General features: G+C 44.7%; 1 protein-coding gene and 1 non-coding gene across 2 annotated transcripts; both read right to left on the reverse strand.

Moving 5' to 3' along the window:
• Positions 1–321: 321 nt before the first annotated feature.
• LOC120989850 (histone H2A.Z-like) lies at positions 322–14,122 on the reverse strand. The gene is made up of 5 exons (XM_040418209.1): positions 13,971–14,122; positions 9,999–10,076; positions 8,922–9,035; positions 7,410–7,539; positions 322–614 (listed from the first exon to the last, which is right to left on the reverse strand). The coding sequence occupies exons 1-5, from the start codon at positions 13,971–13,973 to the stop codon at positions 553–555; spliced, it is 387 nt and encodes a 128-aa protein (XP_040274143.1). The 5' UTR covers positions 13,974–14,122; the 3' UTR covers positions 322–552.
• On the reverse strand, positions 7,774–7,853 carry LOC120992643. Its single transcript, XR_005777041.1, has one exon.
• Positions 14,123–18,027: the final 3,905 nt, after the last annotated feature.

An 18,027-nucleotide genomic window follows, 5' to 3' on the forward strand; every position in this document is an offset into this window, starting at 1 on the left:
AGAGTTGAATGGAGTGGCTGATTAGACACCCTCTATCCCTACCCAAGGTTGTCCAGTCCCATATAAAAGATAAGCCTTTCAGTTTGCCTTCATTGACACAATGGTGATGTATTAGCAGGGATCAGCAACCTTTGGCACTCCAGTTGTTGTGAAACTACAACTCCCAGCATGCAAACACACAGCAGTTCTTCTAACTCATTCTAGTTTCTAAACAGGCTGCTAACCCCTGTACTACTGAAAGTGGTATGGGGGGGGGGGGGGGGGGGGGGGGACCACCTGTCAGCTCACCAAACTAGATCTCATACAAGACAAATACACAGCAAGAAGGAATGGTTAACATTTATTAAGTCAGAAAAACAATTGTAGTTCAATAGAAAAAAAAAAAAACTGCTTAAAAAGTTAAAAATAATTCCCAGCCGATGCAATGCAGAACTGGCTTCTTTGAAGCCAAAACTTAAAACTGGTTACGTTCCAAATGCCTGGTTGTAACGCAGATGGAAAGTCAAGCAAATTCCAGAGAAGTCAAGTCCACATCCATGTTCGATGGTGGAGTTAAACAGTGTTCTGCTGCCCTTTCTTGCCAATCAAAGATTTGTGAATATGAGGAATGACCCCTAGAAAGAAAACAGCAATGAGCCTTTATTATCAGAGCTAAACATCTGTGTCCGCTATATATACACATCATGCATTCTAGGACAGAGCATCCAAATCAATGTGTTCTACAACTCTAATTTGTTCTCAAGTTACCTCACATTTAGTTACATCTTTGTGGAGTTTAACCACCTCCGGACCGCCTAACGCAGATTTGCGTTCCGGAGGTGGCAGCGCTGCGCACAGTCACGCATATACGCGTCATCTCGCGATGGCCGAGATTTCCTGTGAACGCGCGCACACAGGCGCGCGCGCTCACAGGAACGGAAGGTAAGAGTTGATCTCCAGCCTGCCAGCGGCGATCGTTCACTGGCAGGCTGGAGATGTGTTTTTTTTAACCCCTAACAGGTATATTAGACGCTGTTTTGATAACAGCGTCTAATATACCTGCTACCTGGTCCTCTGGTGGTCCCCTTTGTTTGGATCGACCACCAGAGGACACAGGTAGCTCAGTAAAGTAGCACCAAGCACCACTACACTACACCCCCCCCGTCACTTATTAACCCCTTATTAGCCCCTGATCACCCCATATAGACTCCCTGATCACCCCCCTGTCATTGATTACCCCCCTGTCATTGATCACCCCCCTGTAAAGCTCCATTCAGATGTCCGCATGATTTTTACGGATCCATTGATAGATGGATCGGATCCGCAAAACGCATCCGGACGTCTGAATGAAGCCTTACAGGGGCGTGATCAATGACTGTGGTGATCACCCCATATAGACTCCCTGATCACCCCCCTGTCATTGATTACCCCCGTCATGCTCCATTCAGACGTCCGCATGATTTTTACAGATGCACTGATAGATGGATCGGATCCGCAAAACGCATACGGACGTCTGAATGAAGCCTTACAGGGGCGTGATCAATGACTGTGGTGATCACCCCATATAGACTCCCTGATCACCCCCCTGTCATTGATTACCCCCCTGTCATTGATTACCCCCCTGTAAAGCTCTATTCAGACGTCCGCATGATTTTTACGGATCCACTGATAGATGGATCGGATCCGCAAAACGCATACGGACGTCTGAATGAAGCCTTACACGGGCGTGATCAATGACTGTGGTTATCACCCCATATAGACTCGTTGATCACCCCCCTGTCATTGATCACCCCCCTGTCATTGATGACCCCCCTGTCATTGATCACCCCCCTGTCATTGATCACTCCCCCTGTCATTGATCACCCCTCTGTAAGGCTCCATTCAGACATTTTTTTGGCCCAAGTTAGCGGAATTTTTTTATTTTTTTTCTTACAAAGTCTCATATTCCACTAACTTGTGTCAAAAAATAAAATCTCACATGAACTCACCATACCCCTCACGGAAACCAAATGCGTAAAATTTTTAAGACATTTATATTCCAGACTTCTTCTCACGCTTTAGGGCCCCTAGAATGCCAGGGCAGTATAAATACCCCACATGTGACCCCATTTCGGAAAGAAGACACCCCCAGGTATTCCGTGAGGGGCATATTGAGTCCATGAAAGATTGAAATTTTTGTCCCAAGTTAGCGGAACGGGAGACTTTGTGAGAAAAAAATTAAAAATATCAATTTCCGCTAACTTGTGCCAAAAAAAAAAAAATTTCTATGAACTCGCCATGCCCCTCATTGAATACCTTGGGGTGTCTTCTTTCCAAAATGGGGTCACATGTGGGGTATTTATACTGCCCTGGCATTCTAGGGGCCCCAAAGCGTGAGAAGAAGTCTGGTATCCAAATGTCTAAAAATGCCCTCCTAAAAGGAATTTGGGCCCCTTTGCGCATCTAGGCTGCAAAAAGGTGTCACACATCTGGTATCGACGTACTCAGGAGAAGGTGGGGAATGTGTTTTGGGGTGTCATTTTACATATACCCATGCTGGGTGAGAGAAATATCTTGGTCAAATGCCAACTTTGTATAAAAAAATGGGAAAAGTTGTCTTTTGCCAAGATATTTCTCTCACCCAGCAAGGGTATATGTAAAATGACACCCCAAAACACATTCCCCAACTTCTCCTGAATACGGCGATACCACATGTGTGACACTTTTTTGCAGCCTAGGTGGGCAAAGGGGCCCACATTCCAAAGAGCACCTTTAGGATTTCACAGGTCATTTACCTACTTACCACACATTAGGGCCCCTGGAAAATGCCAGGGCAGTATAACTACCCCACAAGTGACCCCATTTTGGAAAGAAGACACCCCAAGGTATTCCGTGAGGGGCATGGCAAGTTCCTAGAATTTTTTATTTTTTGTCACAAGTTAGTGGAAAATGCTGTTTTTTTTTTTTTTTTTTCATACAAAGTCTCATATTCCACTAACTTGTGACAAAAAATAAAAACTTCCATGAACTCACTATGCCCATCAGCGAATACCTTGGGGTCTCTTCTTTCCAAAATGGGGTCACTTGTGGGGTAGTTATACTGCCCTGGCATTCTAGGGGCCCAAATGTGTGGTAAGGAGTTTGAAATCAAATTCTGTAAAAAATGACCTGTGAAATCCGAAAGGTGCTCTTTGGAATATGGGCCCCTTTGCCCACCTAGGCTGCAAAAAAGTGTCACACATCTGGTATTGCCGTACTCAGGAGAAGGTGGGGAATGTGTTTTGGGGTGTCATTTTACATATACCCATGCTGGGTGAGAGAAATATCTTGGCAAAAGACAACTTTTCCCATTTTTTTATACAAAGTTGGCATTTGACCAAGATATTTATCTCACCCAGCATGGGTATATGTAAAAAGACACCCCAAAACACATTCCCCACCTTCTCCTGAGTACGGAGATACCAGATGTGTGACACTTTTTTGCAGCCTAGGTGGGCAAAGGGGCCCATATTCCAAAGAGCACCTTTCGGATTTCACAGGTCATTTTTAACAGAATTTGATTTCAAACTCCTTACCACACATTTGGGCCCCTAAAATGCCAGGGCAGTATAACTACCCCACAAGTGACCCCATTTTGGAAAGAAGAGACCAAGGTATTTTGTGATGGGCATAGTGAGTTCATAGAAGTTTTTATTTTTTGGCACAAGTTAGTGGAATATGAGACTTTGTAAGAATAAGAAAAAAAAAAAAAAAATCATCATTTTCCGCTAACTTGTGACAAAAAATAAAAAGTTCTATGAACTCACTATGCCCATCAGCGAATACCTTAGGGTGTCTACTTTCCGAAATGGGGTCATTTGTGGGGTTTTTCTACTGTCTGGGCATTGTAGAACCTCAGGAAACATGACAGGTGCTCAGAAAGTCAGAGCTGCTTCAAAAAGCGGAAATTCACATTTTTGTACCATAGTTTGTAAACGCTATAACTTTTACCCAAACCATTTTTTTTTTACCCAAACATTTTTTTTTTATCAAAGACATGTAGAACTATAAATTTAGAGCAAAATTTCTATATGGATCTTGTTTTTTTTGCAAAATTTTACAACTGAAAGTGAAAAATGTCATTTTTTTGCAAAAAAATCGTTAAATTTCGATTAATAACAAAAAAAGTAAAAATGTCAGCAGCAATGAAATACCACCAAATGAAAGCTCTATTAGTGAGAAGAAAAGGAGGTAAAATTCATTTGGGTGGTAAGTTGCATGACCGAGCAATAAACGGTGAAAGTAGTGTAGGTCAGAAGTGTAAAAAGTGGCCTGGTCTTTCAGGGTGTTTAAGCACTGGGGGCTGAGGTGGTTAAAGTGTTTACGTTCATGGAATAACCCCTTGAGGACAAAGCAAATTGCCAATGTTGCATCTTTACTCCCAGAGGCATATTTTATTTTTATGTACACATAGCTATATGAGGGCAAGTTATACTTTCTAATGGAAGCACATTATATTACATACAATGTAGTGGGAAGCTGGAAGAGCCAAATGGGGTGAAATTTGACTAAAAAGCAATCCCATCATAGTTTTATGGGTTTTGTTATTGTGTACCCCAAGTGGTAAAACAGACCCATCACAGGCAGCACTATAGGAACTTATTGCTGTGGTGGCCTCCAAGTCTTCCTAAGGGCTCATTCACACAGCCATATGCTGTCTGCAAAAAAAACTTTTTTTGCATATTAGATGCAGACCCATTCACTTCTATGGGGCCATTTTCTACAGTTCTATGGCTCTGCAAAACAAATAAAACATGCCCTATACTTCAGGATGTGGAAAATCAGGATGTGGCCCCATTGAAGTATATGGGGCTGCAAAAATGCAGAATGCAATCTTTTTGCAGACACCCTGACCTGTCAGCAAAAAACAGACCCGCATTTTTGCAGATAACATACAGCTGTCTGAATGAGCCCTAAAGACTCAAGGCTACCACAGAATGAACAGCTTCCCTGATCGCCACGCTGGGGAGCTGTTCAGCCTCCAGGAGCACAGAACTCTGAAGGAAAGACACCTCAGGTGCCATGGTCAGCTATGCCATCACTGTTCTCCAGAGCAGGCACCATCTCTAAAGTGCAGACACCTGGGGAAAGTTTGGAGTTCAGTCTATTTGCACCTTACATAAATAGCTGCACTAGTCACCAAGGGCTCTCTGAATTATCAGCTGTGACCAGCAGAAGCCTAAAGCCTTCTGTGTGGACGAAGAGACTTTTCTATGAAAGGGACTTCCAGCACTCGGTAAGTAAATTACTAGCACAGCCATTAACTGCAGTAAGGTACAACTTGAATGCGCTATATACTCCCACCCCCCTCAGACTTTAAAGGGAACCTGTCACCTGGATTTTGTGTATAGAGCTGAGGACATGGGTTGCTAGATGGCCGCTAGCACATCCGCAATATCCAGTACCCATAGCTTTGTGCTTTGTGTGTAAAAAAAAAACCACTATTTGATACACATGCAAATTAACCTGGGATGAGTCAGGGACAGGACTAATGTATCAAATCGGGTTTTTTTTACACAATAAAAGCACACAGAGCTATGGGGACTGGGTATTGCGGATGTGCTAGCGGCCATCTAGCAACCCATCTCCTCAGCTCTATACCCAAAATCCTGATGACAGGTTGCCTTTAATTGAAACAAAGGTTGAATGTTCTGTTTTTTGGAGATTTGTTGATCTAGAAGATGTGACATCTAGGTTCCAGTAAAGACCTTCAAACTCAGTGCTGCCACAAAATCTCAGATCAGATTCTGAGCCGCTAAAATGCCCTTGCTGTCAGATACCGTTTGTTACTCAAGTCCTTAAAGGGCTTCTGTCACCCCACTAAACTTTTTTTTGTGTACTTCTAATCCCTATCCTGCCATATATTGTTATTAAAAATTTTCGTTCAGTAGATTTAGCAAAAAACTTTGATATGCTAATTACCTTTCTACCAGCAAGTAGGGCGTCTACTTGCTGGTAGCAGCCGCAGAAAACCACCCCCTCCTTCTGTTGATTAACAGGGCCAGCCGCGATCTCCTCCTCCGGTGGCCCTGTCAGCATTTCAAAAATCGCACGCCTGTGTTGATCCGGCGCAGGCGCTCTGAGTGAGGAGGCTCACCTCCTCAGCACTCCCTCAGTGCGCCGGCGCCGATGACGTCTTCTCTTTCGGTGACATCATTGGTGCAGGCGCACTGAGGGAGTGCTGAGGAGGCAAGCCTCCTTATCTCAGAGCGCCTGCGCCGAATCAACACAGGCGCGCGATTTTTGAAATGCTGACAGGGCCAACGGAGGAGATCGCTGCGGGCCCTGTCAATCAACAGAAGGAGGGGGCGGTTTTCTGCGGCTGCTACCAGCAAGTAGACACCCTACTTGCTGGTAGAAAGGTAATTAGCATATCATAAAAGTACGTTTTTTGCTAAATCTACTGAACGAAAATTATTAACATAATGTATGGCAATATGGCAGGATAGGGATTATAAGTACACAAAAAAAAAAAGTTTAGTGGGGTGACAGAAGCCCTTTAAGGACCTTCGTCTTATATGTACAGCGGAAGTCCGGTCCCCAAACATGGCGCCTGCTCATGCGTGCTGTAGGCATCATAGTTGGGGGTTTCTGCCATTTTAAATAGCAGAGACCCGCAAGCACATGTATGCGATCAGGCATAAGGCTGATCGCATACATTATTTCCTTCAGATGCTGTGGTTAAATGTGACCACAGCATCTGATCAGTGCGGAAGCAGAAGTCGCACGCTTCCGCTCCTGTAACAGCGTTCCCCAACTGAGATCGGGGAACCTGTTACGTCAATGAAATACACCAAAGCCTCAAGCAGGCTTCGGTGTCTATTTCAGGAATATACCAAAACAGGCCACTAGGCGGCAGCATTGTATTGGCATAGTGCAAATGAAGTGTTCAATGACTGCTATTTAGCCAATGAACACAGGCTTCGGTGTCTATTTCAGAATTGCATTTTTGCCCAATTCTACCCCATTTACAATTTTTCTGCTTCCCACTACATGGTATGCAACTGTAAATGGTGCCAGTAGAAAGTACAACTTGTCCCGCAAAAAATAAGCCCTCATAAGGCTATGTGAATGGGAAAATAAAGTTAGGACTATGGGAAGGCAGGGAGTGATAAACGCAAAAATGGAAAATCTCAGGGTCCTGAAGGGGTTAAAGACCCTTAAAAACATCAGAATGGTTAAATTACACGAGTTTTGATATTTTGCCATAGTTACTGTCTATGGGAAATCATCCAAGGATGAACTGTTGGTGGTACTTGAGGACCAGAGTTTGCGCTCAACTCCAGATGGCAGTCTCATAAGTATCCATGTTGGACATGATAATTTCTTGTTTCATTTCAAAAGCTAACCCCCATAGTAATGAGTTTCCTTGAATAAGCTGCAGGTATCAAAGCAGCCACCAGTATACTTACCACCACCAGCAATAGTAGCCTTGATGAGGGCATCCAATTCTTCATCACCCCTTATGGCAAGCTGCAAGTGACGAGGTGTAATACGTTTGACTTTCAGATCTTTTGATGCATTTCCTGCCAGCTCAAGGACCTTAAAGTGAAAAGCAAAGGAAATCTTAAACATTTATCTGCTTAGCTCATAAAAAGGAATCATGTCTTCTGGACAGATTTAAATTCTTTTCAAGCTTCAATAGCTCACTGCATACAATTCCCTTAGCAAACCTATTTATTGTCACAAGGTTTTCCAGGAACAGTAAAAAAAAAAACACGAAACTATGTGTACATTGAGAAATTTGAATAGTAGACCCCATCACACATCAATAACTGGTCTCAGAAACATACAGCACTATTTCTATCATGTTCATAAGAACTAAGATTGCGCAGTGGGCTAGTCATCATTGACCAGTTATCAAGTTTTAGTTTTCCCATATACATTTCATTCTAGCAGAAAGTATCACACCAAAGACAAAAACCAACGAGCCAACAAACCAAAGATAAGATGTATTAAAAGGCTCTGAACCCAGACATATCCCCTTTTCACCCAGGCAGCCCCGCTGAGATGAGCATCAGAGCATTTCATGCTTCAATGCTCTGTCCTAGGCAGAAGCCTCCACCTAGAAGTGTAAGCTTGTAAGCAAAAAAGCCCTTGAAAAGCCTGGGGGTGTCTTGCTAATTCCCTATAATTTCTACTTGTTGTCTATCCCATTTGAACAACAGCATGTGAAATTGATTGTCACTCAGTGTTGCTTCCTAAGTGAACAGTTTGATTTCACAGAAGTGTGATTGACTTGGAGTTACATTGTGTTGTTTAAGTGTTCCCTTTATTTTTTTGAGCAGTGTATAATGCTGACCATCAGATTTACAGTGCTATATATTTTTTTTCATAAACCCCTTTAAAACTTGCACATGTGGCTGTACCCATAAAGGGGTTAGCTCACATTTACACCCCATCTTCTGAATAGAGGAATAAGTGTGATCAGCAGGGGATCAACTACTGGCACCCCATGTTCCCTTATTTGAATGACACCACGTTTTTTATGCACACTGCTGCGCCATTCATCTCCGAGACCACTGGAGATCACCAAGTACTTGCACTTGTTTATGTGATCGGTTGGGGGCAGTTTTCACTACAGGGTTTGTGCCAAGAAAAATATTCTACATTTTTCAAACCAGCCCCTGGATCTGAATACTTTTGTAACAGTATTCAATTAAAAACTTATCATAACTAGTGAGCTATTCTAGAATGCATCTGTATACCACCTGCTGTTTTCTCAATTCCTTTACCTCACTGACATGGTTTCATATGCTCAGTTAAGTCCTCAACTCCCAGTCATCTTCTGTTAAAGATTATCAGGAAAGAGCTACAGAAGAAAAGCACCCCCTCACCCCCTGGGCTGAAATAAGCCTAGCATGTACTATGAGGTTTAATTTGAACTTTTCCATCAATCTTGAGATAGCCCCTTTAAGTCTTACCTCAGCAGTAAGATACTCCAAAATGGCTGCTGTGTACACTGCAGCTGTTCCACCAACTCTTCCATGACTGGTTGTTCTGTTCTTCATAAGCCGATGGATACGGCCCACTGGAAACTAAAGAGAAACCGTAAATCGGTTTTGCCTAATTGTGTATTAGGGGGATAAGGGTACAACAGTGGGATAAAAAAAACGAAAAAAAAAACCATACAAATGGATAAATTGTCAGTTTGTCATGGCACTTTTCTATCAGTATGCATCCATTTTCCGTCCACCTATCCATTTTAGTTTTTAACAGCTGTAATCTACAATGCCCTTAGAATACATTATACCCCCATGGTGCCCTCAGTATATATATGCCCCTCTGTATTGCCCCCAGTATGAATGCCCATGGTACCTATAAATGCCCCCTGTAGTGCTGCCATAGTGTCCACTGTTTATAAAATATAGATACCACACACGCTACCCACAATTACACCAGCAAATTAAAAAAATACAAAACTCACCACAGGCAGCAGGACCTGACACTAGAAGCATCAGGTACTGCTGCCTTTAGTACACAGCAAGTGCAAGTGGTAAGGCGACTGGCAGTGGCCCCTCGACTGCCAGTCAGTGCTCCATTGAACTATGGGCCTGCTGGAAATCTTGTCCCCGTCTGCCATTGGCTGCCCCCCCCAGGATGTTTCTGTCTACGAACGGGGAGAAGTAGCAGCGGTGATACAAGGACCAGGCATAGGGAGTGGAGAGCCAGTAAGTATATTCAGAGTGGGGGCTTTATATAGTCTCGGAAAACCCCTTTAACACTATTCACTGGATAACTCCCTTAATGGGCATTTAATGGGATATGCTACAAGTGACTAATAGTATGAGGTCCCAGAGACTGGGATCCAAATGCCATTAAAAACTCCCATAGACTATGGCAGCCAAGCTGTCGTGGCACCTACAGAGGTGAAGACCAAGGGACTCTTGTGGAACCCTCACCTACACGGGGTCAGGTTCCTGCGGCCCAGACATACTGTATGCAGTCATGTACGATCATACAAGTTAGCAGCTCAAGAAAAACACATTAACTTTGCTTACCTGCAGCCCTGCTCTTGAAGAGCGGGTAACCGAAGTTGCTTTCGATTTACCAGAATCTTTACCAGCCTTGCCACCAGCCTGTTAAAAAAAATAAGAACTCTCAGTTGCTGGCTTATGCTGTAAACTACATATATATTTTTGTAAGGTGAGCGCTTTAGGTTACTCCACCTACAACCAATATGACAACTGCAAGGATCGGACATCCATATGTCTGTTATAACAATGACCAGATTTACCCTCCACCACAGCTGCCAGTTCAAGATCCAAGACAGCAGTGACCTTCTGTAACGTGGGAACCTGTGCAGGAATTGAAGGGGTTAGCCAGGTATTACTACTACACCGTGAGTGCGGCAGCTCCCTGAAGCAGCTGACTGGCCGGGACTCGGACCCCCACTGATTTGATAATGATCTATCCTCAGGATAGGTCACCGTTAACCCAGATAACCCCTTTAAGATTCTTCCAAGATACAATATTCATCAACATTAGATTGGAGGGGACCCAAGTCACTAACACAAAGCTGCAATACCCAGCAACGACTACTTTCACACTGCCGTTTTCTGGGTCCGCTTGTGAGATCAGTTTCAAGGCTCTCACAAGCGGCCCAAAACAGATCAGTTTAGCCCCAATGCATTCTGAATGGAAAAGGATCCGTTCAGAATGCATCAATTTGGCTGCGTTTGGTCTCCATTGCGTTTCTTTTAGACGGTCACTAAAACGCAGCTTGCAGCGTTTTGGGGACCGTCTGACTATGCCTGATCCGTCCCCCATTGACTTTCAATGTAAGTCAAGACAGATCCATTTTGACTTAGACTTTTTCAAATTAATAATGCAAACTGATCCGTTATGAACGGATACAAGCGTTTGAATTATCGGTGCGCATCCGTCTGAGCAGATACAACACGGATCCGCACCAAACACGTGTGAAAGTAGCCTAACCTGGGACTAAAGGTGCGATATGTAGATGGATGGTGTGATGTGAGCCATGAAATGTCACTCACCACCTGAGCACCAAACAGCCCCCACAGATATAACATTGAAGAGGCAATTCACGTAAAACGATAATCGTTTAGTGGAAATTTATGAAGTCATTGAACAATTGTACTGAACACACAAAGCTTGTGACATCATACGTGACTGAACTGTCGGATGTTAAAGTACATGCGATCTTTCACCGAGGTGATGGAATGTTACGTAAACCGTTGCGTCTAAACACAGTGAACATCCACAATTTAGTAAGTAATCGACATGAACGAGTTTGTACATTACAATCGCTGCATGAAAATGCTGGTCTGCCATCGCTTTAAAGGGATTCTGTCACCAGATTTAACCCTATTAAGCTAGCTGACATTAGTGATGTGCTAATGTCAGCTCAACCTAACTAGCCTATTCCTACTTGTATCTATGCCCCCGTTACTGCAGAAATCTAACTTTTATAATATGCTAATTAGACTCTAGGAGCAGGGGGGGGGGGGGCGTTGTTCCTGATCCTAGAGGCTCAGGCGTGGTGAGGGAAAGGCGCTCGCTGGCTGCCAGCTTACTCACCGCACCAGATACTGAACGGCGCGAGATTTCACCAGAGCACAGGGCTGGCAGACAGATGCGAGCGCTGCCTAGCCCTGTCAATCAGGACTTGGGGGGAGGCGACAAAGGTGGGAGAACAGAGCCCCCAGGAGCAGGAACAACATCCCCCTGCTCCTATAGGCCAATTAGCATATTGTAAGTTATATTTCTGGCGTAACGGGGTCATAGATAAAAGTAGGAATAGGCTAGTTAAGCTAGCGGACATTAGCGATGTGCTAATATCAGCTAAACCTAATATGGTTAAATCTGGTGACAGAAACCCTTTTAAAGGGAACCTGTCACCAGGATTTTGTGTATAGAGCCGAGGACATGGGTTGTTAGATGGCCGCTAACACATCCGCAATACCCCATAGCTCTGTGTGCTTTTATTGTGTGTAAAAAACGATTTGATACATATGCAAATGAACCTGAGATGAGTCCTGTCCCTGAGATGAGTCCTGTAGGTGAGTTGAGTCAGGGACAGGACTCATCTCAGGGTAATTTGCATATGTATCAAATCGGTTTTTTTACACAATAAAAGCACACAGAGCTATGGGGACTGGGTATTGCGGATGTGCTAGCGGCCATCTAGCAACCCATGTCCTCAGCTCTATACACAAAATCCCGGTGACAGGTTCCCTTTAAGGTCACCTGCTAGTCAGTGAAGGAGACCGCTGTATTTACATTCTCCTCCACAGTATGGGGAGGAGCGCTCGCTAATGCAACCGCTCGTCCACATACAGAATCATTGTTTTTATCTGTAGATGACATACAATGTGATAACACTGACCACCTAATCCATTATCCACATAAGTAAACGGCCCATAAAAGACCATTAATACATATCCTAATCTTGCAAAATACCTTTAAAACGGTAGAGTCGTCTGAGACACTAGCAAAATATCACTAAGCCATGCCACCAATGTCAGACAGGTGCCTGGACAGAGGTAGACCTGCACCTATCACCTCTCTAGAAGGCCCCCCCGAACAAGAGTGATCTGCACAAGAGCCTCTACCCTCTTTGGGAGTTCTGGAAATCACTAGCAGGCCCATAGAGGTGGGCGTGCAGACGTGCGCTCTGTTCACTTATGAGCAAGAACTCCCACAGAAATGACTGGAGAACATCACATGTGCGGTGCACCCCTGTTCACTTTAGGGGGCAGTTAGGTGCAGGTCTCACTTCTGACAGTGGTATAGCCTAGTGATATGCCACCAATGTCTCAGATCTACTACCCCTTTTAACTCACCTAGTGCTCAAAGGGCAGTAAGGCTACTTTCACATCTGCGTTTATGCTGGATCCGTAAAAACGCTTCCGTCATGATAATACAACCGCCTGCATCCGTCATGAACGGATCCAGTTGTATCATCTTTAAAATAGCCAAGACGGATCCGTCATAGACTCCATTGAAAGTCAGAGGACCGATCCGTTTTCTATAGTGTCAGATAATGGACCCATCTCCATTGAGAGTCATGACGGATCCGTCTTGATCCAGATGCCAGAAAGCACTCTGCGTGCGGTGTTTTAGTGTGCGTCACCGAATGCATTCTGGAGCACCCCGTTCCCTTCAATTCTGCTTTCTCCCTATTGACAATGAATGGGAACAAAGCAAACATTTTCCATCCTATGACCGAAAGGGAAAGTGCAGATGTAAAAGTAGCCTTACCTGGACACGTCCTCAGTGCCATGAACTCTAACCAGGACCACCAGTGGGTCTCTGGAAACATTCATAACCTACTGGGGGGGGGGGGGGGACCTGGGGAGAGGTCAGGTGGATTAGACTAGATGGATCCTCAGGGTGACCAGTCTCAGATAAATGGAGTACTATAGGGAGTGATGAGGGGGGCAGCAAAAGGAACACTTTAAATCCTCTGACTAAAACAAAAAGGATAATCATCTCCCTGGAAACCACTTTTAACGACCCGTGGGCCCTGTTAAATGGTGGCTCTAGAAATCCATTATGTGCCATGGCAAATGGCAGCCTTCCAGTGCACAAATAAGCCATTGTAACGATTACGGTGGGGAGAGGGGGAGATCACTGGAGACCCAGCGATCGGCTTATGGGTGGGGGTGAGCCAGTCTGCCAACGCACCGAGGATTGCAGGGCGATCGGCTTCCCTCACCACTAGGGGGAGGGGAGACCCGACGTATTCCATTGCACAATAGGACTGGAAACCACCTATACGGGCAGTCAACTACGGCAGAAGCTACATTAGCATCCGTCCGGAAACCATGCGGTAACCGAAAACGGAGGGAATTTTAACGTACGGCTTCCATCACGAGCACTCCACGTGCCCGCCTGGAAACAATAGATGGAAACGCGGTAACATACGGAGGGGAAAGCCAGCCCCTCTCCAAAGCCGTCTCGTGCTATAGAGCAGCTAGGCCAGAACAACAGAGGCGCGCACTTACCATGGTCGACGCTCGCTTCACAATACACTAACACAAGGCCCGGACTCGAAGCAAAAACCCTCCCGCGGACACAGCTACTATTTATAGAGAACCGTGAACATCCGGGTACTGCAGTTCAGAAGTCAACCAATAGCCGGCGTCCTTTCAGCTAGGAGGTGGAGATTGTAGCGCGGACGAAAGTGGGCGGGGCTACACCACAAAGCGCGTCTTGTCTGTGTGGTTTGAGCGCGAAAAGCTGGAAACGGCGTGGTACAATGTAAAGATGGAGGCTGATGTAATAGCGCAGGACGTTCTTGTGCTCATTAGGAGAAATGCTGCGCATTGTCTTATAACTATAAGTAGTCCACAACCCGTGTGTAAAAAGCTTTACCTCACGTATGCGAAGAAACAGCATGTGGAGTGGGAAAAATACAAGTGAATAGGTAGAAAAACCTAACATGGCCGCTGTAATGGAAGCACAAAAGCTTCTGAAAGAAACGGCTGTGAAACTCAGGCACTTATGGCATATTCTCATCAGGCAGTTGAAATTGGCTGGTGAACACATGGTTCAGCAGCAGCTCAGCTGCCGTGTGCATGAACCAACTGTAATTTAGGGCTCATGCACACGACCGCATGTATTTTGCGTCTGAAAAAACGGATCCGCAGGAAATACGGATGACATCTGTGTGCATTCTGTATTTTGCAGAACGGAACACCTGGCCCTTTATAGAACGGTCCTATTCTTGTCTGTAATGCAGACAATAATAGGACATGTTCTAGTACCTTCACGGAATGGAAATGCGTTTGTGTGCATGAGGCCTTGAAGGGGTTTTATATTCATTTAAAAATGTCCACGCAGAGACCACAACTTTGCCCTACGTGTGCTGCTATTGAAGCAGGTAGCCCGCTATCAGTGAATTCCCCATCAGTCTATACACAGCATCTAATGAGTGCACCGTATAGAGAACCAGAAGCGGCAATGCAGCTTCCTGCTCTGGTCCCAGCAGTCATGTGATTGCTAAGGCCTGGGAGCCTGCATGAGCTGCTGGGTCTTAGCAGACCAAGATCAGCTCTGCAGCGAGTGTGTAAAACCTATCAGAGAGCTGTATTCCCCCTGTAACTGGAGCTAGTATGTCAGCCCTTTGTTACAGGAAAAACCAGCAATTAATAAAAAAAAAAAAACAACTAATGTTAAATGTACCCCAAAGGTTTCGAATAACCTCATGGGGGGCACAGAGTGTAAAATAAAAAAATAAAGAGGCAGCCTGCCCCATCATTTAACCCCTCAGATGCCGACCTGTGAGTGAAGGCAGAGGGATGCGGCTCCCTCTGCCTTCCGATCGGGGCCCCTGCAGTGAAATTGCGGGGCTCCGATTGGTTGCAATGGCAGCCTGGACACTGCTGAAGCGATCCAGGCCTGTCATGGCAATCTCCTTACTGAGTTATGCACGAGGCACAGCTCGGAATGGGGAATCTGTCAACAGATTTGTTCCTATGAAACCGCCTGACCTTTTATATGTGCGCTTGGCAGCTGAAGGCCCTCTGCGCTTTGATGACATCATCACGCCTGGCCCCGTAAATCAAAGTGCAGAGAGAAAGGAGTATCTAGGTGTAATGGCAACGCCCCTGTTGCTCCTAGAGGATCATTTGCATATATTAAAACTGTTGCCAGGTACACATGCAACAGGTCTGCCAGTTTTATAGGTACAAATCTGCTAACAGATGCCCTTTAAATTTGACACTTTGTGCCCTATGATCTTCTGCGTCACAGTTTTATTCTGTTGGACTTGCAGTGGCAGCCCGGGAGGAACGAATGGAGGATGGGAGGAGTAGTACTGGCTTTGGCAAGAATGAGTGTACACATGGATCACAGCGGCAGTCCTCACACCAATACCCTCCTAAGGCCATGCAGTGCAAGGAGGGTGCACCCTGGTGTTGGAGCTCCGGCCTGGTGGTAGTTATGGTGCCCATTAGGGCTAAAGCTATCGATTATTTTAGTAATCAAGTATTCTACCGATTAATCCAACGATTGGCATTGCTACCAGCTCCTCCCCCAATGCCACCAGCTCCCCCACTCCCCATCCTAGCCATCAGTGCCCAGCCGCAGCGCCAGTGAACTTAAATACTTACCTTTCCTGTGGGGGTGCTTCCGACACTCCAGAGATCTTCTATCCTATTCTTCACGCACTGCACTGAGACCTGACGTCACACAGCGCGCTTATGTGCACTACGTCCTGACGATGTGTGTACGTCAGGATCCAGTGCAGCGATGTGACCATGGAGCGTGAGTAATAGCAAGCTCTTCACTCACACTCCGTGGTCACATGGCACAAACGAATCATCGATGCAAAAAATGTGCATCAAGGATTTTTTTGTGTTGAGTTAATCGGTTAATTCGAGTAATCGTTTCAGCCCTAGCGCCCTTTGCCTTAAGTGTCTCTGCAGGGTGCGAAGCTGGAGTTTGGATGCAGGTGAAATGGCATCAGTGACCATGCCAGTTGTGGTAAATAAATAAGTCTTTCTTTACTAAAATGCAGAATAGAAGTAGTAGTACATCCAACAGTATCAAAATCAGTTCAGTTCTACCGTAGTAAGATTGTATGGATAGCAGCAGTGATAGAGGTTGTGGTACTCCTTCTCTCTATCTTTCCAGAGTCTCTTACTCTGCAGAACCCCAGGCTGGCAATGTAGCCCTTGGTAGAAACTTTGCAACTCCCGGACTGTGGGGCACAGAACCAAGACATAGCTGGCCAAACCGTATCAAAATGTGAAAGGGAGTGCTGGCAATATTCCTTCTCACAGCAGCTACAACTGACTCCAATGCACGGCCTTGCATATTCTGGACCTTCTAATCTTCTTTCACTTTCGCTCTCTGGAGCACTTTGGATACCTGTATCTGTCTCAGAGATGATGGTTCTTTGGGGCTCAGGCCTGGTCCTGAGGAGCAAGCAGACATGAGTCCTCTCAGTAGCACTGATAGATTAGACTCTCTCCTGACTATTAATACAAATGACTGTAGGTGTCCCTAATGCCAGGAATCGGATTATAGTATATCAACAAGTGTTGTGGCAAAATGAAAGGGCACCCTAAAGCAATAATAGTGGTAAAGCTCCCAAATACATATAAATTAACCACTTCAGCCCCCAGTGCTTAACCACCTCAGCCCCCAGTGCTTAAACACCCTGAAAGACCAGGCCACTTTTTACACTTCTGACCTACACTACTTTCACCGTTTATTGCTCGGTCATGCAACTTACCACCCAAATGAATTTTACCTCCTTTTCTTCTCACTAATAGAGCTTTCATTTGGTGGTATTTCATTGCTGCTGACATTTTTACTTTTTTTGTTATTAATCGAAATTTAACGATTTTTTTTGCAAAAAAATGACATTTTTCACTTTCAGTTGTAAAATTTTGCAAAAAAAACGACATCCATATATAAATTTTGCTCTAAATTTATTGTTCTACATGTCTTTGATTAAAAAAAAATGTTTGGGTAAAAAAAAAATGGTTTGGGTAAAAGTTATAGCGTTTACAAACTATGGTACAAAAATGTGAATTTCCGCTTTTTGAAGCAGCTCTGACTTTCTGAGCACCTGTCATGTTTCCTGAGGTTCTACAATGCCCAGACAGTACAAACACCCCACAAATGACCCCATTTCTGAAAGTACACACCCTAAGGTATTCGCTGATGGGCATAGTGAGTTCATAGAACTTTTTATTTTTTGTCACAAGTTAGCGGAAAATTATGATTTATTTTTTTTTCTTACAAAGTCTCATATTCCACTAACTTGTGACAAAAAATAAAAAGTTCTATGAACTCACTATGCCCATCAGCGAATACCTTGGGGTCTCTTCTTTCCAAAATGGGGTCACTTGTGGGGTAGTTATACTGCCCTGGCATTCTAGGGACCCAAATGTGTGGTAAGGAGTTTGAAATCAAATTCTGTAAAAAATGACCTGTGAAATCCGAAAGGTGCTCTTTGGAATATGGTGTTACAATCCTACAGGCTCACCTGAGTCAGAGGATAGCTGGCTGGAGGTGGAGCCCAGTGGCAAGGACCGCAGGCAGGTTGTA

Source organism: Bufo bufo, chromosome 2 (assembly GCF_905171765.1).
Source record: "Bufo bufo chromosome 2, aBufBuf1.1, whole genome shotgun sequence".
NCBI lineage: Eukaryota > Metazoa > Chordata > Amphibia > Anura > Bufonidae > Bufo > Bufo bufo.

Excerpts from the sequence above, each read along its gene's own strand:
- LOC120989850 (XM_040418209.1), bottom strand. Across the intron at positions 9,036-9,998 it reads CTTCAAGAGCAGGGCTGCAG|TTTCCAGTGGGCCGTATCCA; the intron begins GTAAGCAAAGTT and ends GTTTCTCTTTAG. Across the intron at positions 615-7,409 it reads GGCTACTATTGCTGGTGGTG|GGGTCATTCCTCATATTCAC; the intron begins GTAAGTATACTG and ends TTTTCTTTCTAG.